The sequence below is a fragment of the Bombus vancouverensis genome, chromosome 16 (assembly GCF_051014615.1).
Source record: "Bombus vancouverensis nearcticus chromosome 16, iyBomVanc1_principal, whole genome shotgun sequence".
NCBI lineage: Eukaryota > Metazoa > Arthropoda > Insecta > Hymenoptera > Apidae > Bombus > Bombus vancouverensis.
In genome coordinates this window covers 5811036-5835411 of record NC_134926.1, presented here as the reverse complement: position 1 = coordinate 5835411, position 24376 = coordinate 5811036, and the positions used below count along the sequence as shown (strand labels likewise).

Here is a 24376-nt window from a genome sequence, read left to right as displayed (position 1 = left end):
TACTTGTGAGTGAATTGGATCACTGAACCAGCGTCTTTTAAATAATATTTATTCTGATTTTAAAATATATGCACAACAGCTTAGGTGTTATTCACAATTAGGTATTTTCTTTCCTTCTTTTTTTTTTGATTTACAATTGTATGTATATATAATCTTTACAATTTGCAATGAGGTAAAACTAAGTTATCAAAGATATTACGACTGAGAATAGTTCGTAAGAATTGAATTCAAAATCGTCTAACTAATCGGCCTTCCGGTTTACCGTCAAGAATCTGACAATGATCACAGATCAGTAGAACGTCGATTCGATTTATGTCAACGGGGACAAGAAAGACCTAGTGTATAATATTTGATAGTTACATCATCGTATAATAATCGTTTCGTTAAATTATCTTTTATATCATTTTTTTTTCTTATTTTCTTTTTCTTTTTCCTTTATCATTATACGATTGGGATATGAGATGGTCGATCATGGAAGCGAGCTTAATTACTTGTGTTTCTTTCGCTTGAATAATATACATAATAATCTTTTGGTTTTTTTCAATTTAATTAGTTCCTTTAATCCTAATTCGCTTATTTAGTTCCCCTCTGATATTATATCTTTTGTGCAATCACGTAACTATTTTGTCTGTGTTGTTAGGTCTCCCGCTAACGAGTGGTCGTAACAGGCGAAACATCGAAGCCTGTGAACAGAGATCGAAATTCCAATATATATCAAATCTCCTTGTTTCTTTCTTAAAAATTTTAAACTATCATTGATATCCATAGCGAGAATCGTTGATTTACATTCGTTACTTTAATAATCGTGGGACCGTGTAATGCCTCCTGCCGGCGTCATTTCACATTTCGATCTCTGTTGGGACAGAACGTGAACGTTACCGGCAAACACAAAGAACAGGTGTTCTTCAGAAACGCTCTGTGAACAAAAGCAAACAGTTTTTGTGTTTTAGGCCGTTTGGAGAAACCTTCGATTCAATATCTAAAATGAAACAACAGATTTTTCATGAAGCAATGCGATATGAAAAGTAAAATAGGAACAAAAAATGAAGCACCTGATTGGCTTGTTTAAGACGCTAGCTTTATGAAGAGTAGAAATTGTTCAATTCCTTCGAGCCGCGTATCTGATTCTTCCTGTTCTTTTCTCCCCTTTAGCACAAGCTTGATAATCGCGTCCGCTGCGTATCTCTGTGTATGTATATATATGTATGTATGTGAGACGGCGAATATCTTCTGTCCTTCCATTAAACCCGACAAATATTCGTAGCGACATTAAAAATCGTGACGACGACGATAATAAAGAGATAAATCTTACTAAGAACGATGATTAGAGATTAGTGCAGAAATATCGAGAAAAATCGCTTCGACGATGTGGCGGTATAAAAACCAAAGTGTATTGAGCTGCGAATGCATACGACGGATTCCTGAACTTTTATTATTTTGTATGCTCCCGAACATCTACGAATACTTTCCTACGATCAATCATTTCGACTCGAATTACTAAGCAAATAAAATCATTTGCAAAGAAAGAACGAACTGCCAAAAAAAGAGTAAGTTTAGCTTTAAAAATACTCATTTGGCACTTAGAACGTTTAGATAGTTGATTCACTAACCTTTCATCTGTACATAATCGATTATTAATCGTCGACCAATTACCAACGAAGCCTGTTATCGATTTTACAATTTTTACCGACCACACACTTTTTTATCAACTATAGATTAATCGAGTCGAACGTAATTGAATATATTCCAGTATTCGTATTTGCAAATTGTACATGTCATGCACGACACGTATGCACATCGGCCAAATATATTACATATGCAACATATGTATATACATCGAACTATGATCAGGATATTTGAGTTGATATTTCGGGCCAGAAAGCGATTCATTTCCGCATTTCAGTTGCCCCAAACGATAGATATCTCTGTACTCATTCTTGTCATCTTTTATGTACATGATCAACTTCGTTCTTCTGTTTTCACGTGATTTCATTGATCACTATACATCACGACAGACAAAGAAAATACATCTTTCTAGTCTAGAGCACAGCACGTGTCTCTTCTCCCTCTATCCCATGATTTTCTGTTGCTTCGTTCAATTATTAAAATATATCAATTATTTGAACCTGATACATATTGACAATCTGTCAGCTCACAAGATAATACTTCGACGCTTTTAACAATTATAACTTCATTCGGGACACCCTCAAAAAGTTTGTTTCAAAGATGGACACCGTTTATCACTTTCAGAATAATCAAAGCCGTCTAAGTTCTGGAGCCTAGTTTGGTCAGTACTATGTTAACTATAGTAATTAAGATTATCTAATCTTACACAAATATAGGTTCAGTATTTGAGATATATCTACGCTAATTAACCTCCAGAACTTAATTTACAAGTTGCCGCTTTAAAGGAAGACCAAGTTGCCATAAAATTACACCGGGAAAGTAAACATATGTACTTCACGAAATGTTTGCTATTTCCCATAAATTTGTACAGCTGTTCTCTGTCCCTCTTCCAGAGAACAAATAATTTTGTAGAAAGAATTTGGAAAAACTGTGCCATATAAAAAAATCGACTCAAGTATTATGTCGAGGTCTGACAACAAACTCTTCCTTCCCCTTCGCTTTTGTATGGCCCGAGATTTTGACCAAAGAGATTTCGACATGCACATAAAGAGGAATACGCAATAGCTGGTAGTGAAAATTACTAGTAAGTCGCATTTCGCTGAAGTCGATTGATACAACGATCCTCGATAACTCTACAAAGTCGCCTGAATCAGTTTTGATCACAAACTAATCTCAAAAAGCGACAAATGACTAATTTACATAAACTAAAATACTTTAATACACTGTAGAACTCCATTTATTTACACTTCATTTATTGAAATAAAATTTTAGTTAATACCCGATCAACTGCACTTTCACTGTTTGAATTCACTCTGAATGTAAGCTCCCATTATGTGAACGAAAATTATAGAGAATACAGAAGATTGATTAACTCTTACTGTATGCACTTCAATTATATAAATTGTTTTTCCCCTGGCAATTTCAGATAAATAGAGTTCTATTGTATTTATTCTTTCAACAAAATGATGGAAAATAATGTCTAGATATTAATTTTAAGAATATCACGATGATATGAAAGGTCAGGCGACTTTGAAGCATGGTACAAATATTACTTTCACGAATCTGTGCCTACATACCTCGTAATGTTCGATCGAAAGCGTCGAAAGCTCGTCCCAAGCGACCTAATTTTCTCTACAGCGAGTATGAGCCGACGTGTATCGTTAAATAGTATACAATATCGAACTGCGGGAGGGAGCGTTTCACGGTCTTTGAGACCTCTCGACGAAAAACCAACGCGATATTGGTCAATCTGATCGTCCAAAATTATCAAAGACATAATCGCGATAAGAAAAAAAACAGGAAATTTTTATACATTATTATTTGCATATAAGAATTGAAGCAGATGTCTTTTATTTATCGGAGTTATCAAGTTATTGGAACATTACGCCCTTCGAATATTTCGGACGATCAACTAAATAATTCACATATAGTTTCCTCGATCCACGCGTGTGATATAAAATAGCTCGAGGCCCGCGAACGAAACTATGGACGGAGGATCCAGTCCTCCTTTTATCGTTTTAAAACACTCCTCGAGCTCTTGATAAATCCTTACTTACAAATAGAACTCGATTATCTTTGATAGGTAATACACTGAACGCGTGGAGGCCGCGCCGAATTGTTTGACAAAGCGAACGAGAACGTTTACAAAAAGAAACATATTCCAGGATGTTCTCTAGTATCATACGAGACTCTGGTCTCCAGGTCAGAATATTGTCTGAGACAGGACAAAATAGGACGTGATTCCTAACAGCGTTAGAATCTCGTGCAATACAGAACATTTTTCACTAGCTTCCGATAAAAAGGAAGAAACGTGTAAGGGCGTAGCCTCTTCTGATCTCGCTGTGCGATAGAACGAACAAAAGGTTACATATTATTAAATCGGAACTTCATCGAAATTAGAATTATCGATCCCAACGAAACTATTATATACTATTGTTTTATCGTATACTTGAAAAAGAAATAAAACGAATGGCAGTTGCGACTAGAAGAAGAGTAGAAAACAGGCGAACAACATGGCGGATTCTACAGCCGTTCGATAAAGTAGAGATCAATAAGTCGTGCAGCCCTCCTGGGGCTCTGTAAAAAGCTCTAAAAGCGATTCTATGAGGTGGAGAGAAACGGTAAGGCGATTTTGAAACCTGTAGGTGTCCTTAGAGAAACGGAAACCCTCTCGTGGAGCCTCTACTTCCGCTACAATCGAATAGAACCCTACAAAAATAGTGTAAATTTTTCAACACACGGGACCGTGTACGAACAAGTATGTCTTCGATCCACATATAAAAAGTAGAAAAAGTAATATAGCGGTCATGGCGGCGTAAAGCAAGGTTTGAAGCGCGAACCGGTTCTCTCTCGCTGAAAAGACTGGACTGAACATATTAACACGCCTAATTTCATCTTTCGCACAATTTCCATGAACAAACTATCAGTTCCTTCGTTTTCATCTCAAGAAATCTCACTGAAGCAAAGCGATATCGAAAATGAGGAGCGTTATTGCCACATATTGTTTGAGGAAGTCCTTATTCGCTATTTAAAGTAGAGTGCAAAGGATGAAAATGTGAGGATTACGAGGTTATAGACAAAAGAAAGTATATAAAGAAGATAACTTCCTCTGCTTCTTCGCATCGCTAATCCATTCGAACTTCACGCTTGCATGACATAAGCGTAAAGAGACAGTACTCATCTTAACAATGTCTTAGGCTAAACCGTCCGTGTTTAACTTGTCTAAACCCTGTGTGTGACTTTTTCCATGGTTCTCTGCTATCATGGTTTCGATAAATAGGCTATCACCGAGGAGATTGTGCGCGTTGACGCTGCTCTTTCATTATCGATTCCAAATACACGTTAACCGAACTAGACTTAAGGAATCTCCGATAGCCTCCACCATATTTATAACACCTTTCCTTTACTCTCATGTGTGTAGTACAAGTATCAATTTGGGAGAATATCTCTCTTCTTCATGTCTTCCTCCTTGGTCTATCTCCTATATAATATCCTGCGTCATTCTGCCGGGATTATTTAACTTATGGTGTTCTTTCCCGTCCAGGTTCAGCTTAGAAGCGCAATTTGCTAGGTCGATCGACGACGGGTTCCCGTTTTATCCAGTTCTTAATTCTGTGGAGCTCATTTCACTTATTCTTCTCAGAGAATCTGAGTTTTGAACGACATGATTACGGAATTCTGCAATGATGAGGGGTTTGCTACAAACATATTCATCTAGCTGAAGCAGGTTGGCGACGTTACTTTCTGATGCTAGTTGCTGCTTGGAACCTGGGTAGACAAAGACCAAATTTCGTCTCGATTCCAGTGAAGATCGGCAAGGCAATCTGGTAGCCTCCTATGTGATCCGGATTCGTCGATCGAATTTCCTCTGCCATCCCCGTTGCAGGCACCTTTTGCTCCGATCCTGTAGGTCGACTGAAAACATCATTTTACATTATATTAAGGAAAAAAAATATGTTATGGATAATGATGAATTTCTGGTTAGTATCTGCTTGAATTTACGGGAAGTTGAAGCTATCAAACTGTTTACGCGAACAGAAACAGAATTTTGAATTCAGGAAGACGTACTTATCAAAAAAATAAGGAGTTCCAAATGATTTTTTAATTCGCATGCACATTAATCACAGAAAATTTAAACAAAATGGATAAACGGTTATTGAAAATAAATAAAAATTAATGAACACGGGAAGAAGCGTGTCGATACGCAAATAAAATAAAAGTATAATCATAAATGCACTTACGATCCTCCAAAATCAACTACGAAGAGCCTTTGCAAAAGCTCGTAGGTGAAAAGGGTAACACCAAACTGAGGGGATGATCTGAAGACTCGTGCTGTAAAATGAAAGGATAAGTTGAATACCATCGCTTGCTTCGTGTTACATTTTCACACACTGGTTCATACTCTTTGTCTGAATAAAGATTTGAATCCCAAAAATGGACATGAATGTTATGACCTTTTATGAATGGACACATCTTCAGATTCAACATTCAAAGTACTCGAAAAATTTCCTTCCTAGGACTAAATTGACAACGTGATTAGTTTCATAAATCAACAGATAGTGGATAAGAATGAAATAAAAAATTACGTTACATGAGGATAAACCGTGAGAATGCAATGCTTTTTGATGACCACTCTGCATACAAAACAATGAACCTAGTAAAAGATAAGTTAAGACAAGAATGTGGCTAAACAAAAGTAACAAGAAAGTGGTGGTTGGCTGGGAAATTGAAAAAAAGTCACGATAACTGGCAGGCAGAGAGAAAAAGAAGTACTCACTTAGAAGTAAGACGCCAGGTCATATTGGGGAAAAGAATAGTCGAATGATGCAGCAGGGCCGACGCCCGCGCATGCAATCGACCAAATAAAAGATGTATTACTAACTTTCTCAATGTAGAACTTAAAATAAATGTCATGTCCCGCTATTGTTACGAATTTTCTTCCGACCCTAATGTAACTTCAAAATAGAACTTGATACCTGTGGCTCCTTTCCAGAACGCTCTCGGACCTTCTTCCTTGTAAATTTTCTTTGCACAATCTAGCACTCCACTGTACGTTGTTTGACCTCGTCTAGCCACAACCTAAAAATCAAATTAATATTACAATCTTTTTTCTTCTCTCTTTCTTTCAAGAATAAAAGAGCAAGAAATGTTTAATATAGAAAATATACTTGTAATCTGGTCTTTATCACATCTGCAGGAGTGACCAGCGCTGCTGCAGGAACACCAGCAATCGCACCAGATACTAGTAGCGACAGAGGAGTATTGTAACCTCCTTCATCGGCTAATCGCGCCTTTGTATGGGCGTACGTCGGGAAGTAAATTGCGCTAAAGGGGATATCCCTTAAGAAACAAGCTTTTGCACCCTGAAATATTAAGAGTTTCTCCAATTCTCTCCTCATATCAAATACTCGCTCCAATTGAATTATACTTATCGTATACCTACTTTATACAAGCCGAAGAGGCCTAACTCTTTGACGACAGTCCAAGCTCTAACTTTAGTTCCTCCTGCTATCTCACCAGCCACCTGCAACCGGATCTTGACAATTTCCAAAGGATTCGTGAATATTACTTGAGATCCTCCAGCCTAGAGAACAAACAAAAGTTCTCGTATACATTAGAATCACGGGGATTTATAGTCTACCATAGGAGTGAAAGGTCAAGGGATGTTCATGGATCACTTACACAGGCCCCGGCTATAATTTCCCCGAAAAGGGGCAAATTGCTGTTTTTATCCATGAACTTATCTCTGACGAAATCGTTGACGGTCAACTTGATGGCCTTTTCTGGCGCTACGCCCATTAGCTGTGGTACCAAACCTCGATAAAGACCGAAGAAGCCCTCGTGCCGGATCACCTGTCAAACGCAGGATACCAACTTCATAATTAACAATGTAGGCAGTGTATCGTGGCGAGACTTTTCGATTCCAACCTTTTGCAGGCAGTCAAAGCTGTTTCGGTACATCAGCTCCCCAACCAATGAACCGGTCCTCTGGTTCTGCATCCTCGTCTTCACCAAATCGATGGGGTAGACGGCTGTAGCGCCGACAGCTAAAGAAAATATTCTTCATCTAGTCTTTTTTACTTGCAATACTACCATTGCTTAATTCCACTCCTGATAGAGTTGACGTTGCAAGTTTAAAAAAGCAATTTCCCAAATACTTCGTATTCGTTAGCAAAATATTAGGAGAACTAGTAAATCTGGTATCCCAAAAACCTCCGTGGCTGCAAGAAAAGTAACAAATGGTGGGAACTGGCGGACTTACCTCCTCCTATGGATCCCAAAACAAAGCGGTATCCGCTCTCGAGTATCTGCACTACCACGCCGCGGTCTTCAGGACTCTGAAACAAGAATACTGACTATTCAACAACGGAACTAACGTGATTTCGGTAACATAGATTGTCTTCAACGGTAATTCTGGTGTCAGCTGATTGGCTTGAGTATTCTTCTGTCACCACACTTACCGACACCGCTTTGATCTCAGCTAAGCGTTTCGTGATCTGCTTGAAATACTGCTCAGGAGTAATAGCCACGAGATCACTGTACATTATTTTCCTGAAATTCGAGAAAATGCGTGCTCAATATGTAGATCCGTAACCATGGCGAAGATAAAGCAGTTTAAGAAAACAAAAAATTGGGGGAAAGGAAGAAAGAGATCGTTTCCAATTTAAAGATTAAAAAAAGAAAAGAAATATAAAAGAACAAGGTATTTCTAGGATGGTCGTTATAGTAAGGACGTCGATGGCACTGCTTCGAGCGATACTAAAAATGCAGATCCTGTCAATACAAGAGAGTTCCTTAAACATATCCTTAAGTCTGTCATAGCATCGGATAAAATGGAATATCGTTAGTGCCCACGATGTGCAAACGTTTACAAATACCATCGTCCTAAGATAAATGCTAAAGAAAGTAGGTGAAGACAATGTGTATATTATCGATTTATGTACATACAAATACATTGGCAAAAGAAATGGGAATTGTCACTCTAAGAAACAGCAAACCTGGAATTTAGAAAAGAACGTGCATTACAAATTTAGCTAAAAATGGTGGAAATCTTCAACTAATTTTTCTAAATTCATTGTTTCCGTATCATAGAGGAATTCCCGTTACTTTCGCGCGAGGCCAGCGTTTATGCGTTAGAACGAATTTATAGCACGTGATTATTCTTGTAATACAAAGACGCACCCAAGCCGCGAATCTGCCTCGTCATCTTCCGTAGATCTGATCCAGGCAGCGTAAACACGTAAACAAATGTATTCAATCATGGGAACTTTAATTGGCGTTCACAAAAGATCGGAAATTATTATGTGGAAAGCTTTTAGTTTCTTATTTGGTAGGCATAGAAGGCGGTTTTTAGAAATGATTGTTTCAGCAGGGATAATCTCCATCCTTCCTTTGCCAAGAGACACTCGACATTTTTTGGATGATGACGATGTTTGCTTGCTGGTGCAACGATAGCATCTTAATTCTATAATGATTCACATATTGCTTCTCGTTGACCAGGCCAGCGTGGAAAAATCGTAATCGCACGTTTTACTCGTTCCATGTGACCTTTCTGTGATCTATCGATGCCAAGGAGGATGGCTCGCTCTCAGGATTGGAGATACTCACCCAGTTTGATGTAGCAGGTCGCATAGTTGAAAAAGAATATCCACCTCCAGTGGCGTGATCTGCGACATCATTTGTGCGGAATAAAGGAACCTCTCTGAAACAATGGACCATTTTGTTACATTCCTTTTATTTTCACATACTTACTAGGGATAAGAAGTAAATACCTTTAGTAACTTCTTCGAATCTATGGCCGTTCGTCGCGTTAAGGTAAATACGTTTAATGAGTTCCATATTGTGCAAGAGGGAATTGAACGCCATGAAATATGGGAAGCTGACTTTCCGTCCGCCCTGCCCGGTGCTGGCCGCCTATAATTATCGTAAATCAATTAACCAATCCTTTATACATCGATAAAGGAACACTCTAGATCGATTACTCACGGCAACTAAGTTATCCCTCACATCCTTAGTCAGCAAATGACTTTTGATACTCAGCATGATATCCTGAAAGTCTAGCGCTGAAATAAAACCCTGACCATCCTTGTCGAATTTCTTGAATGCCTCCACCGCGTATTCTTCATGAAAATCCTAAAAATAGAATATCTTAACGCTTCAGAAACTGAAAGTTTCCCTATCAAGAACTTACGTGCAAGAATTGACTGAACTCCGCGTAGCTGATCAGTCGCTGCTTATCCTTTCCGAAATAAAGTTTAATGAAACTGCTGTCCATGTTGAAAGGCATCCGCCGATGGAGTTCAGTTTTCTTCATCACCTCAGCGAACTCATCTGCAGAGCAAACACAAGTTAGAAACTCGAGTTGTTAATTAATCGAGAATTTACAGGCAGATTCTACGTACCAAATGTAACCATTCCATTTCCATTAGTATCGAACAGCTGGAAGGCTGTCTTGTACAGGGCATCTGGCACACAAAGAAGCCCTTCGAACGCTTGGAATTCAGCAAACGATATGAGCCTGTAGAAAAAGATACATTTTTATGTCTAGCATTTCATTTAGGAAATATCTTATAGAATTTCATTTCTCATGAACATAGAAAAGGATAAAAAGATTTAATACAAACCCATCTTTACTGGTATCGACGATACCAGCGAGCAGATTGACGGAGTCAGGGTTGTAATCTGGATTGGTATAGAGTCCAAGGTAACTCCGGACAAAGTCAGACGGGGTCATGAACCACTCGCCATTCTTCTCTTGTGAAGCGTACTACAATTTTCGTTTATTTTTTATTTTCATTCATTGTGTGTAATCATTGTGCGTAATGATGATATAATCGCTAAACCTTAATTATTACAAGAGAACCAATTAAAATTGGGTCGTTTACCTGACTAAATATTTCATGGAGGCGTTCAGTATTTGCACGCTTTAAATATCCGGAACCCTAGAAATTACATATAAGATTAATAATCTTTTGAAAGAGGAAAATAATTTGAGAGAAAAAAATTGCCTTAAGATTAACTAACGATAGAATTGAAGTGTTCCACGAGTGACGTCGACTATCGACATTATCAATTCGAAGGTAGGAAGAACGACAGTAAAGATTGAGACATTACGTCAGAAGTTCAGAATTCAGCAATAACCACTGGTTATTACAAACTTTACGAGCTTGATTATGGCTTGCACTACACGCTAGCACGCTAGCGCATTAACAAACAACATAATGCCACTATCTCAAAGTGAAGGCAAATAACATCTATGAACCATGGGTTATCAGCGACAGAATTTACCGTCACATAATACAAAAAGCATTTGTATTCCGTTGCACGTACAATTACGTAAATCGCGGATAGTATACATATATAATAATGAATCAAAAACACAGAATGTACCGCGATTTATGAAATTCCATATATAAAACCAAGAAGAACCAGTAGCGCTACCATAGCGTAACAAAATATAAACACAGCTGGTTCCATTAATAATATGACTAACGTTACATTAATGTACGTTTGACATTACAACAGCCATTGAGTAGTATAGTTCAAAGTTCAAAGGTGAGACTGAGCTTAAAAATGCCAGTCTAAAAAGGGATCACGATGTCGGTTGCCTCTGTCATTTAATAATTCTATCGAGTACCACATGATGTGGTACTTACGCCATCGTAAGTAAACGGTTGTTAGCCATCCTAAGTAAGTAAGTAAGTAAACGGTGGCGGAAAATCCGAAAAACGAAAAAGGAACACACAAAGTGTGTAAAGCGAACTTCCGAGAGCGAATGATGGACTGAACAGGAAATTAAATTTACACAGATTTCTGCATTTGCATACTCTACCGAATAACAACCTTGAAACAGAAACTACACGTGCTGGTACATCCAATTATCAGAAAGTTCCGCTAGTAATTGCGATACTCGCTCTTCTATCAAATAACTAACCTACATACCGTAACTTCCATTTATGAAAGTTGGAAAGAAAACAACAAACATGATACAACTAGAGAAAAGCACGCTAAGACGATCAAACCTTTCTGACATTAATGTATGCAAAGGCGTGTCACGTACTAGTCGCGTGAGTAGCAGCCTGCCTCTATTATATTCGCTTTTTCACGGTCGCGCCACGTTCGAGAACTTGACGCAGAAAATAATGCAATGATACGACCCAGTCAGCCAGTGCGCCAGCGTTGCGAACACAACTCTGTCCTTCTATCAAGGGAATATGAATGGTTCCCAAAAATAATCCACCCATCCGTCAAATACAATATTTCGCAGATTATTTACTCGGTGAACGTTCTTGGTCAATTTTGCAAAACAGATAACACAGAGGTCGAAAGGTCGCACGTTCATCGTGTATGAGGAAGATAATATATGATACGATACGTGTCCATTGTGATCTATAAGGTAACAGAAGATGAAGACAAGAAAAGCTGAAGGATCTGGCGTCTCTTTCGACACTTGCACGTGAACATAGCACCAGAGAAGACACACCTGCATTCCCCACATTATATATATCTCTGGGTTCTTCTTTCTTTGATTCCGTAAGTAAAAAGGGTCCAATAAAAGTGGGACAGCCGCGTACAATATCTTTTCACGGCAACGACGTTAACTGTTCTTTGAGATCAGCATGCTGACGTTGAAAATGGCACAAAAAATGATCAGCAGGTCTTCTGAGGTGCTTCTGAGAAACATATGTGCGTTGCGATGAAAGGATGGCAATGATTGAAAAGTGCGTGCTTCGCGCTCGGAAGTCACGATGAGACTGATTCAGCCTTGCTGTACGAAAAGAGAACGTTGCTACAACTCCCTCCACCGTGGCTATCTCAAAGACCATTGCCTTTTTCTTCTGGTTTCAGCGATAGCGTGTTACCTCTTCGCCTCTCCTAACTTCTTCGGCAAATAACATTCTTAAAGGATCCTAGAAATCCATGTAAATTGTACAATTGTTTACAGACTCAGATATCGAAGCGCGAGGTATTTTTAACTAAATGATTTCCTACTTGTTCAGATACCGTGGAAACGTTTTCCACGTTGAAGATGATCGCAAGTGGGTCGAAGCCATTACTGGCATCTTAACTTACATGGAAGCTTCCTGGTTTTTTTTATACTGTCTACATGTCCTCAATCTCATTCCAATTCTTTTTTGCTTCCTCCAACTGCACACGTCCATTTCTCATCTCTTCTCCTCGCGCTTTTTTTTTTTTATTTTCTCTTCGTGTAGTCCTGATGTTTCAGCAAGAATTCCCGTTTCTTCCGCTCCTAATTTCTCTGCTATCTTTCTTTCTCGCAATTTCCTTTGTTTCTTTGAATAGAAAGCAGATCCGTTAAACGCCACTAGCGATCTCGATCATTGTCAAGAGCAGGTATTTTTGTGTACTCACGAGCGCGTGCCTTGGCTAACCAGCGGATCAGTTGCTTCCATTTTGCAACGCCACGTGTTACATAATCCCGTAAACTGGTTCCCAATGCAGATGCACGTGTACGTTTATCGACGTACGTTAATGAAACCATTAATCAACTATTTTTTCACACTTTTACAACGTATATCGGATACCTAATGCAAACGCCAAATGAACATCTAAATAATATGTACAGCACGTAGCTCTTATAATTGATAATAATTGCTAATAATTTAAATTGTACATCGATACGAGCTAATTTTATTCTTGAAGACTCTATGAGGAACCTTTATATCGATAACTTCCTTGTATCCGAAACAGACTCTAATTCTTTTTCCTTATTATATATTTATATTTATTATACATTCTATTATATATTATATATTTATTATACATATATGTACCATTTACGTGGCTTGATCAACATATTGACGTTGGGAGACCTGAATCGATGTGTTGCGTTTTTCAAGCACTACCATCGGCAAACCGGAAACGATATTTTTCATTTTTTCAAGCGTTGGCGTATTTTTCATTCGCACATTTACCTTGCAAAATTGTGCGGAAGGTGAAACTACACGCACGCGACACGTACACCGACGTCAAAGTATTAAAAGGTGAATCAGAGGCAAGCTTCTTCCGCAAAAGATCTGTGTAATCAATAGATAATAGAAGAGTGACGCCCATGGAGGATTTCCTGCCATGTTTAACACGTGATTTACAACGACCTGTAAATAGATACATTCATCGCCGCTGAGTATGTGTTCGTTTCAGGAAGAAATACTAGTTTCCCTGGTGGAACTGAGATTCTATCACTGCACAGAACTCCGATTAGAGCCATGGTCGAGTTTAATGGGGATCGTTTTACCTCCGCTGGCTTGCGACATGATTCAAAATGGCGCGATTTATTGCCATCGTGTGTTCTGCGGTCTGCAGTCGAGCCTAAAATACGCAAACAGTTAACTAAAAATAGCAGTAATTGAAAAGAATAATCAAAGAGAATGCTGACAACGTTCTAAGAAAGTTAATTTCTTATTCTATGACGTGGAAAATTTGTTATAATTAGGACCAAGGCCACTCGACCGTTATGTTAGCCCTACATATATTACAGTGAATCGTGACTAACGTACATCACATCATCTTTTCCAACTTCCTTATACCAATAGCGAACGTCAAATTTGACTGACAATCATTCCCATGAACTGAACATTCCGAAGAATTTCAATTCGTAATGTCAAGGCCTGGCATTTCCACTCCGTGTTGAAGTCAGGGTCACTCGGATGCGTTAACAGTACCAAGAAAACTGTATTATCTGATTGCGCGTATCGTAATACTCGTAACACCGAATCGCTTAAATACTCTTCTCGTTATCGGTTACATCAGACGGTTGAAGCTTCCTCTTTGTTCCCTTTTTCAGATATGAAAGCGAACGGTGGGTACGTTTGGTCGTAGCAGTCTAGACGGCTTCCAATACTAATTCCAGTAATTCCTCTTCACGGGCCATCCTCGTTTCCCGTCTAATCGGTCAGATCTCTCGGAACGGTCGAAAAGGTCTTGAGAAAAAAGGAAAAGAAGCAACAGGTGTGCCTCGAGACGGTAAGAGCGGGTACAAAAGCGACGACAGATAATCCGATGCGAATGTGTACGAGTCAAAGATCTCGTATTGGATCGGAATAAGCACGTACATATATACCTAACTTGGAAGGCATCTAATGCGGTTAAGGAATTTCAGTCTGTTGTCGGGAGCCACCGATGGATTGGACTGCGGATAATCTCGACAAAAACAAGATTACACATTTACGTAATGAACCAACTTGAACAATTGATATTACACCGTCATTCTTGCCAATTATCTAGCTGGCTATCTTGTAATTTTAGTTACGCCGATCATTAGTGCCTTTTCAAAATAATCTACTACCTCTCCTCTAACAATATTTTAACGACGTTTCTTCCTTTCCTTGGAACACAAGCTTTTATACTAGCCTTGGTAATTTTGTCCTCACGAGAATCGAAGACCAATTGACTTGGAATTTGTTTACACTACTTTCCACATGTCTTGATGATCCTAATCAAAATCGTAGACTTCAATGTCTCGTTTCGTATGTTCTGTAAATGATGCTTCTAATATCGACTATATTTTAATTTTTAATAAATCCTACTTTATGCGAGACTCACTTCCCTAGACTTAGATTCAAAGTATTCTCTTAATATCGTTCAAAGAAGCCTATTCTCTTTTTAGAAACTCGAGACATATTTTAATGTCTCTAGATTTTCTATGATCGATAACAACGACGTTATCAACTCCATATCAAATATCGGATATCGAAGAGGAAGATCGCCTCTGACAATTCTTTCCTGCCGTACGATTCAATTAGCACCAAAGCAGATACTTATTAGCAGAATAGTTCCAACATACAGCGCGTATCGTGTAACAAAACTCGCATTCAACCATCAACCGCATTCCAATCAAATTACTTCACAGTTCCTCGAGCCTCGCTAACACTTCCTCGAAAAAATCACTATTTCCACGTCTCTTCTCCGTTTTCCTGTATCGCCCCAGATATCTAGACTAAACAACAAATCACGATTTACAACTCACAGTCACGGCGATCCGTTTTTCGCAGAATTTGTATAATTAGAAAAATCATGGTGCACCATTAATAAACAGCGACTTGGAGATTAGGAATTTCAGTGGTTTAAAAGTGGTTTAAAATGATCCCAGCTAACCTCTTCGTAAACGCCGTTGTTCTTCTCATACATTCTCCCTTCCTCATCCAATTTTCTAGTTCAACGAGTAAGAGTCCGACACCTGAGAATTCAATCAGTCGCTTATTTTTATTAAATGCACATAAACGCGATAAAAAAAGAACGATACGTCTTTTGGTCCCGAATCACATGACGACGATATATATAAGTGGATCGTGCCGCCTCCAGAGAGAAGTTACCTCGAGAACGATCCAGGCGTGACTGGCGGTGAGCCCACGGCCGACCTAGCGAGTTTCACAACGCAACTGGTGCAGGTTCACGCTGGGAGGTGGACACGAGGTCCCCGACCCTCTTACGGGGAAAACTGTTACAGGAAGGCCCAGATTATATCGCACAGTTTTGTATACTGAACTTATTTTCCAGCTGATCTCCAACAGACGGCTGCATCCTTTTTCTTATCCTTTTTAGACGTATATCAATTTTCCTTCTTACTTCATACCAATAATCTTCTCTTTTTCTGCGAATAAATTTAAACTTCTATGAATTCTTAATAAATTCTTTTTTTTTTTTTTTTAGTATTTAATAGACTGCTTTTGATAATTATTAATGAAAATGAGGAAATGTTAATGAAACAAGCATCCTTTTTCTTATGATTTTTTGATATCTATATGAGTATGTATTTTACTTTTTAATCCATATCAACCTTCTTCTTTTTCTTCTGCGAATAAATTTAAACTTAGAGAACGTAGAAAATCAATAATCGATAGGAGATCGATTGAAAGATCAAGGTGACTAAAAGGACTGCAAACGTGTCGAAGGAAACTGCGGCAAAATCGGATTCCTGGCATGGTCGACCTGATTCTGCGACTGAGTCCAACGTGTCCGAAGCCAGGGAATGCAAAATCTCGCGGTTAACCTGGATTTATCTGCGCATCCGAGCCAAACTAGGATCCTGGACTTACCCAGATCTAGTCAAAGAAACGATCAACATGAGAAACCGGTTGAAACTAATCCAGAACAGTACGCTTGCGTGTCTTAAAAAAAGTGATGATTCCTGGTTACATGATGCTGATGCAACGATTCTATCATATTTCCAGTCGATTCTCCGCGCAACTGACTTAAATCTTGAGCACGAAAATTACAAGCCTTCTTGATAACATGCTATGCTCTCGTGAAACATGTACCTCCTCTTAAAAGTTCTGAAAAGTTCACGTAATTTAATATATTAATAGACCTTCAAATAAAATATTACTTGCTAATTTCAAACTAAATTTTCTATATTTCAAATTACATTTCCAAAACTATAAATTTTTCAAATATCCACATTACAAAATTACATTACCAAAGTCATCAATTTTGAAAGAATCTACATTACAAATCTACGTTTCAGGAAATTATCAGTTTTAAAATATTTGTGAAAATTAACTCGAAAGGAGATTCTATTCTATAAATATTGTCAAACCAAAGCATGTCGACAACGTGATCAAACAAATTAGCTGTAGACAAAGCGCACCGTAGGTCTAGAGGAAACGTACCTCTATCGATTTTAAAAAATAAAAAAAAAAAAGTGGGAACTATCTGACTATAGGACTGAAAAGGTAACGCGAGTTCGTCGGTAGATCGAACGAATTCATGGTAGAATAATGCCGTGGCTGGGATAATAATACCCATATCCAGGCCTCGCGTTATGCGAAAGGAATTGGGTCAATGCGAAGGGAACAACGTTGAACTCAGGATGAATCTCGCAACCGTGAGAGAAACGCATACCATTTTACTAGAAAACTGTACGTTTTGAAAAAAAATTCCACCGCGTTTTCAGGTCAACGACGAGCCTTTTTAACGAGACAGCGGTATACGATTCATTGTGTATAAACGATTCCTGCTTCCCTTGTTCCACTTTTATCTTCAATTTTCCTTTTCTTCTTCCTTCTCGTGTCGTTTCAAACTCAACGTTATAGATACTGTAGTTATCTTATTTTCTTCTAACGCTCTTAACGAGAGGGGATATTAAATACAGATTCAGTTGGTCGCTATAGATGACTATACCGTAGAACAACAGTAGAAATTGGTGAATGTAGAGGGTGAAATTACGGCAGAAATCGAAGATCAGGAGGCTCCTTTAGGCACGTATCCAGCGTATAAAAGTAATAATATATGTAGACTGTATCTTGTGCTAGGAGATAGCAAGAACGCGTATTTATACTGTCCTGAATAAATAAATCTCGCGTCCTATATTATTTGTAATATATATCGTTGGCCAAAACTACCATTCCAATAAAAAAAATACAAATATCGCGATCTTCTCTTTGCTTCTAAATTTCAGATCGTCGATCAGATTCAACGTTGAACCGATTCGGCAATTACTGCTACCGTTCCACGCCGATCAATTACTAAAACAGATTTACAAAATTGAAGATTTTCTTATCTAATTAATTGAGGAAAAGAAAAGATAAGGAGAACTAGACGAGATCATGGTTTTTACGCAATGTTGTTCACGCAAAATACGATGGTTCGAAATTAGCACGGCCTGAAAATCTCGAGTCGCAGTATTTTCGGTCTACGAACCGCTGCACTAAAATCTACGAGCTTTCGCAAACCACCAAAGGCTATTGACTCCACAACTCCATTATCAGACCAAAAAAAAACGTTCCACTCAGTTATGAGAGTCCCAATCAACGTCTGAAACTATCTTTAACTTTATATTAATTAGAAAATCATTTCATCAACTAACTACTGTTAATATTAAACTGCGAATAATCAGGAAACTTATTTCAGTATTTTCTTACCTATAACGCTACACTACCATCCTAATTTCAAAGTTGCAAAAACCTAAAACGCTCCTTATCTATTCGTTAATTGTGCTACAATAATTCTTATCAGTATATTAAACCTCGTTATATAATTACCTGCTAAATCGATTATCAGCTGACAGCTCAATGATTATTTATCAAGTTATGTCAAAGCGAAATCACAAGTCGATAGGGAATATTGTACGTATTACGATACGATCGAGTGGTGATCGGATGTTGTATTTTATCTTGAGAAAAATCATGACTTGCGCAGAGAACAGTTACGGCAATGCGGTGTATTCTTCGCGACAGATCTTCCTGGAACCGATAATAAAATTGATTCACTAGTAGGAACAGTCGCAACCACTCGTCTACTGTGCAAATTACATACGTGGCAAATGAATTAAAATAAATAGACGATTTCGGTTGATTACCTCGAATGTTTATCGCCAATGTCGACGCGACCTTGAAGTAATCGTAATTGTCGTGTGCGTGACGTTCCTGATGTTTACCAACCTTTATCAAGCCCGAAGAAAACTATCGATGCATCGATAAGCACGTTTTACGTCTTCCAAAATAATATTTTATATTCAGTGAAAAATTGCTCGAGAGAAGATTAAGAAGGAAACAGCCGACAGATCTCACACAGAACATAACCTAAATTCGAAGATGGTATCCCACTGGGATAGCCATCTACGTGTTACTTGCCAATTAAGTTAGAAAAATTTACCAAACGTCCAGCTGGACAAATTGTAAAGTATAAATTAAATAATAAATAATAAAAAAATAAAAAATTTGCTCGAGTAATGACTGCTTTTAGATAGAAAAACGGCGACGACGAAGGTCAGGGAATCAGGATTTAAATCGCTTGCGAAATAATGCGACTTTAGCCTTCTCTGGCCGACTTTTTAGAGATTCAAGCTTAAAGTTCCTGTACTGGCTGCAGGGAGTAAACCTATGCTTCTTTTGTAATCAACTTCTTTCGCTATTAATGATCCTAAAAAGGAAAAGTAACCGGCAAATAAATGAAATTCACCAAAATGGAGAAAATCTGAGAAATCGATAAAAAAACGCATATTGCTCTAGTAACTAGATTATTACATGTTAAGGTATCTCGTCGTGTTTCAGCTTGTTTTTCCACGATAAAAGTAGACAATAAACACGGGTGTTGTGAAATCCGGGACACGATAAAAAAGCCTCGCTGAGAACTCGATAAACGAACCGGTCAACGCACGCAGTTTCCAAATACTAAATAATAGACAGTGTTACTCAAGAACGAGCGATTAGAAAGTACCGCAACAAAGAAAAGAAAAACAGGCTGTATACTGCGATAATATTCGTTGAACGTCATATTACGCTAAGAAATGTGTCTTTTTCTACCAATATTATCGTTACTATTATTGTTAACATTTACGCAAGTACGATAGATTAGTAATTGTTTATCACGTGTATAGTCCGAAATTTATTATAAAATATTTATAAAAAATGTATTAATTAATTTTATAATAAATACAAATTATAATAAATTTATAATAAAATTTATAATAAATAATTTTATGATAAATAAAATATTTATTATAAAATATTTATTTTTTATTCTCGAGTCTGTTAATCTGCAATTAATTTGCTTCCTGTATCTTAACAACAAACGCTGCTAACACAATCTGAAAATACAGTTCGTTAGATCGTTAAAGTGATACCGGTTTCTACTGGTTTTCAACGCACTTTAACGTCACCGATGGTATTCATTGGAACGAAGAAAAGAATAACATGAAAATATGACGAACGATGAACTGTTTCTATGAATAAAATATCTCTGTTTTATTGTAAGAGGAATTAAATACGTAATACAGCGCTTTTTTCATTTGAAAAATTGCGACAATTTGTTTCGATACTTCGATAATGCAATAAAGACATTCAAATTCATAAGAACACTATTACGTGAATTTCTGTATTCAGTCCGCTCATCCTTACTGCGTACCCTCAATAGCCTCAATGCCCCAGCGTAAATCTAAGGAATTTGCTAGCTAAGGTCCTTCAGACCCAACAAATATCGTTTTTCCAAATTATTTTCTAAAGACTATTGTCTACTACGGCTTGACAAGGGAAAGTTAATTTTGTTCACGACCGATGCTTCCTACTGGCAACTTTCTATCGAGGACGGCTAAGACCCTTCCTAGTCCATCAACCTTCGTTTATCCAATCAGAAACGATGTATACTGCCCCCACTTTTCTGACCAAAAATGTCATGAACAACTCCGATGATCCCGTGCGCTAGACAGACCCATCGCTAGCTTTCCTCCGACACAGCATCGGCACTGTATACTTTAATTCTTCTACACCGCTAGAAAAGTCTAACTCGCGTCATCTATCTAAGTCGGTTTTCGGGATTACCGAACATTCACTTCCTCTATTAAGTATCCTCCAGTACTACGTCCACTAACCTAATAAATTCAACTATAAGAGCTCTGCTCTATTGTGCACATCTATCATATCTTCGTGCGCCAAATTGTCATCTACGATTTATACCTACTGAACAGTGTAACTTAAGTGTTGGAAATAAAACCTTCTAACCCTGTGAATCACAGTGTTATATTAACTTAATCATCCCTATTATCTTAACGGAAATCAGGGGATCGATCAACTCGTGGTGTCGATTATTATAATCGTAACGGGAATTTACGACTCCCGTTTACGTCTCCCCGCGATTGGTCGAAAATACAGCGATCGAGGGATATCGATTGCTCGATACAGAGACATATCGATTGCTCGATACAGCTATGTACAATACATGTGTATATTGATCAATAAAAATATCGGATATGTAGATATATAATTTATCTAAATTCTGTTTTTCATGCAAGAAAATAAATCGATATGTAAGTACGTATATCGATTAATCGAAATATCGTATATATTGATAATGTAGGAGAAAATAAAAATTTGAAAATTTATTTAAATTTGTTTCCGATGCAAAAAGCTAACATTTCATGGGATATATCGATCGGTACTTGAAAATAAGATTTGAAAGTACAACACGGAAGGATTATTGCGCTCATCGCGTTCAAAGTGATTGTAAGTAGTAGTACATATATCGTTCGATTTGGATCGAATGTCTGCATTCCCCACGCTTGTTCCTGCATCTCTAGAAATAGGACACTTTCGGCGATTTCCTCGACCACTTATGTAAGTTATGCGCCAAAATTCTTACACATCAAGGTTACTGTACTGCTTAGTTACTTTTCCACTATTCCCTAATTACCTTAGATTGTCATCTCAACACCTAAAGAATACAATCTACCGCAGTGCAGTGTGGAGATACTTGAAATGTCTTTCCAGAACAACTTTGAAACTAGAGGAAGTTTCATAGTTATCGAACTGTTATTCTGTTACCCTAAATGTGCGGGCCGATAGGTCCGCTCTAAAGTACACATCTGGTATCAATCAGCAACACCAGAGCAGATGCACCCACGAGGGTACATAAGTACAAGATTGGAAAGAATAGATTCCCACCTCGTGAAAACCATGGTGACGAGGACAACCCTCAGGATCGGTTGCAACCTGACTGATCGTCACCTAGTTGAGAATTCGCAACACGTACTGTATCAAGTATTGTATATTGTAGTAGGCGTTGTATTTTTACATTTATTTCAAACTCTTCCAACATAATCATGGTAGTTGAATCTCATTACAGTGTTGATGAAATTCCAATATTACGTTCAAAGACTTTCATGAGTCACTGTACATTGTACACGTTATCAATGGTAAAAAAAAAACAGATTCTTTGGTGTACATGTTGTGTATTCATCGCTACGGGCAATCTGTGGTACACAGGATGTTAACAATCATAGTAATCATCCAGTAACATTAGATGGAAGGGAAGGCGAGGAGATGATGAAGGGAATGACAATAGACGCTTTGGTGAAAAAAGGGTGCGTGAAAAGGAAAGAAGAGGGATTGCGACGAAGATATCAAGATCGAGAGTGAGGACTGCGACTGAAGTCCTGGTGACCTCGAAAACAAGACGGCCTCGCGACCGGAGACTCCAAAGGATCGATATTCGCACCGCCATTCGTGGACACGTCCAACTCTATGCAGATGTCACTCGGCCAGTACCGCTTCCGTCTCTACGGCAGAGCTCGATGAAAATCAAGCTAAAGCCGAATTTACACCTTTTCACTTTGGATGGTCATCACGGATGATTCATCGAAAAACATGTTTTCATCTGCGTTTCATCCAGAGTGACTAGTGAATAGAGTAAAATCAATCTCTGCTCTTGATTCCTTGAATGGATGATTCATTCGTAGTGAGACGATTCGGACGAGTTTAATTATATTTTATAATGTGCGTGCATGCTGTTATAAGTACGGTTATACTAAATGCATATTTAGACCGCATTTCTATGACACATATCGCATGAAATGAATATGGATTTGGCCGATTGTTACCATTTCCTGGGCAGTCCTTTATTACAAATTTTAATAACAAATAAGAGAATGGAACAGGAGAATAAGACGTATTTTTTAAGAGAGGAGAATAGAGAAGACTATACTTCGTTTCAAGATCTATCATTCTACTGGATCAACCTAGAGGAGAATATTTCAGTAAACTGTATAGATACTACTGCTTTTATCTTTCACATTCACTATAAAAAAATTATCTGTGATGATCATCCAAAGTGAAAAGATCTAAATTCGGCATAACCGGAAAATCAATCGTTCGAGGTGCAAGCAGCAAACAGCATGAATAAAGCCGGAAAGAAACATCTCGATTTTGAGAAAGACGGTCTACATCGAGCGAACGTTATGTCGAGACGGCGTACCGCGTAACCAGGTGAACAGATCGGCAAAACTTACCCACCTCTTGGCAGGATGCTCGAACGAGAAGCGAGTCCATCAACATTCCCAGCAGGAAGCTTTTACCTCGATCGGTCCCTGCACGCACGAGTTTGTAGCAAAACTCGAGGACAAAAGATTCAAGACACCTAAAGAACGATACAGGCCCGCTTCTATAAAAGTCAACTTTGAAATTTTTCAAATCGACGTTCGACGACACACTCTCACACACACAGTCACACACCGGGCCACAACACCAGAGGGAACTCAGTAGCGAGCTTCTTCACCGTCAATCTATCCAAAGAGTCGCGACGCACTCTACGAAACGCTCACCTGTTCTTTGAAAACACTTGACGAAACGGAAGCTGCCATACTACTGTGCGTCAACCAGTCAGCTAACGCCATCTCATCGGCCATTCTATCATCATTCGCTAGTGGCACTAGCGAGCTTCAAAAGCGCGCTACTTTTTGAATATTGTGTTTCATTATCGATCGAGTTATCTCTCAAGAATTATCTACGTTTATCTACGTTTTCCTAAATAAACTCGCTTTATCTGTTTATGTACCTTTAACGAATCTCCTTAATTCCGTTTCTGTTTACTGTTTAAATTGAAAATTTAATCTCCATTTAGTTTGAATAACAAAATTTTTAATCGGTCGACAATAAAATAGAATGTTATGATAGATACTATTGTGATAGTTAATGCCAGAAAAGAGGATGGTCAAAGAGTAACAAATTTAATTTGTATACTTTTAAGCACTTAAAATTTTAATAAGGCATCATGTCATAAGTCCTAAAGTACTATAAAAGTATAATCATTTATGGCAAATATGATGGGAAAGTTGTAAAAAATGTAGATGAAGTTGACTTATTTTTGCATAAGATTGTATTTTGCGGAACGATTAAACGAATCAATTACAAATTTTCGAATTAATCTGTTACTCCAATCCAACGCAGATATTTGTTAATACTATATTATCTTTTATACCTTTTACTTTCTTACGAGATTGAAAATTTTTTAGACGAGATAA

The 24376-nt window shown here is 38.0% G+C and overlaps 1 protein-coding gene across 10 annotated transcripts; it reads right to left on the bottom strand.

The window, feature by feature from the left end:
- Positions 1-32: 32 nt before the first annotated feature.
- aralar1 (calcium-binding mitochondrial carrier protein Aralar1) lies at positions 33-23701 on the bottom strand. 10 transcript variants are annotated; one of them, XM_076625278.1, is made up of 23 exons: positions 15742-15880; positions 13743-13956; positions 13422-13664; positions 13000-13172; positions 12700-12920; positions 12110-12536; positions 10512-10568; positions 10251-10393; positions 10029-10144; positions 9818-9957; positions 9613-9759; positions 9399-9540; positions 9235-9328; positions 8809-8844; positions 8088-8178; positions 7889-7964; positions 7555-7673; positions 7309-7479; positions 7070-7210; positions 6795-6989; positions 6603-6705; positions 5868-5958; positions 33-5541 (listed from the first exon to the last, which is right to left on the bottom strand). In XM_076625278.1, the coding sequence occupies exons 6-23, from the start codon at positions 12122-12124 to the stop codon at positions 5364-5366; spliced, it is 2055 nt and encodes a 684-aa protein (XP_076481393.1). In that variant the 5' UTR covers positions 12125-12536; positions 12700-12920; positions 13000-13172; positions 13422-13664; positions 13743-13956; positions 15742-15880; the 3' UTR covers positions 33-5363. The 10 variants fall into 10 exon arrangements, with proteins under 10 accessions (XP_076481393.1, XP_076481391.1, XP_076481392.1 ...); XM_076625276.1 differs by having other exon boundaries at positions 13422-13956; XM_076625277.1 differs by lacking the exon at positions 15742-15880 and adding an exon at positions 14145-14438 and having other exon boundaries at positions 13422-13956.
- Positions 23702-24376: the final 675 nt, after the last annotated feature.

Excerpts from the sequence above, each read along its gene's own strand:
- aralar1 (XM_076625272.1), bottom strand. The coding sequence starts at position 23,411 with ATGTTGATGGACTCGCTTCTCGTTCGAGCATCCTGCCAAGAG. Across the intron at positions 9,760-9,817 it reads AGTTCAGTCAATTCTTGCAC|GATTTTCATGAAGAATACGC; the intron begins GTAAGTTCTTGA and ends TTCTATTTTTAG. Across the intron at positions 7,211-7,308 it reads AAATTATAGCCGGGGCCTGT|GCTGGAGGATCTCAAGTAAT; the intron begins GTAAGTGATCCA and ends TTTGTTCTCTAG.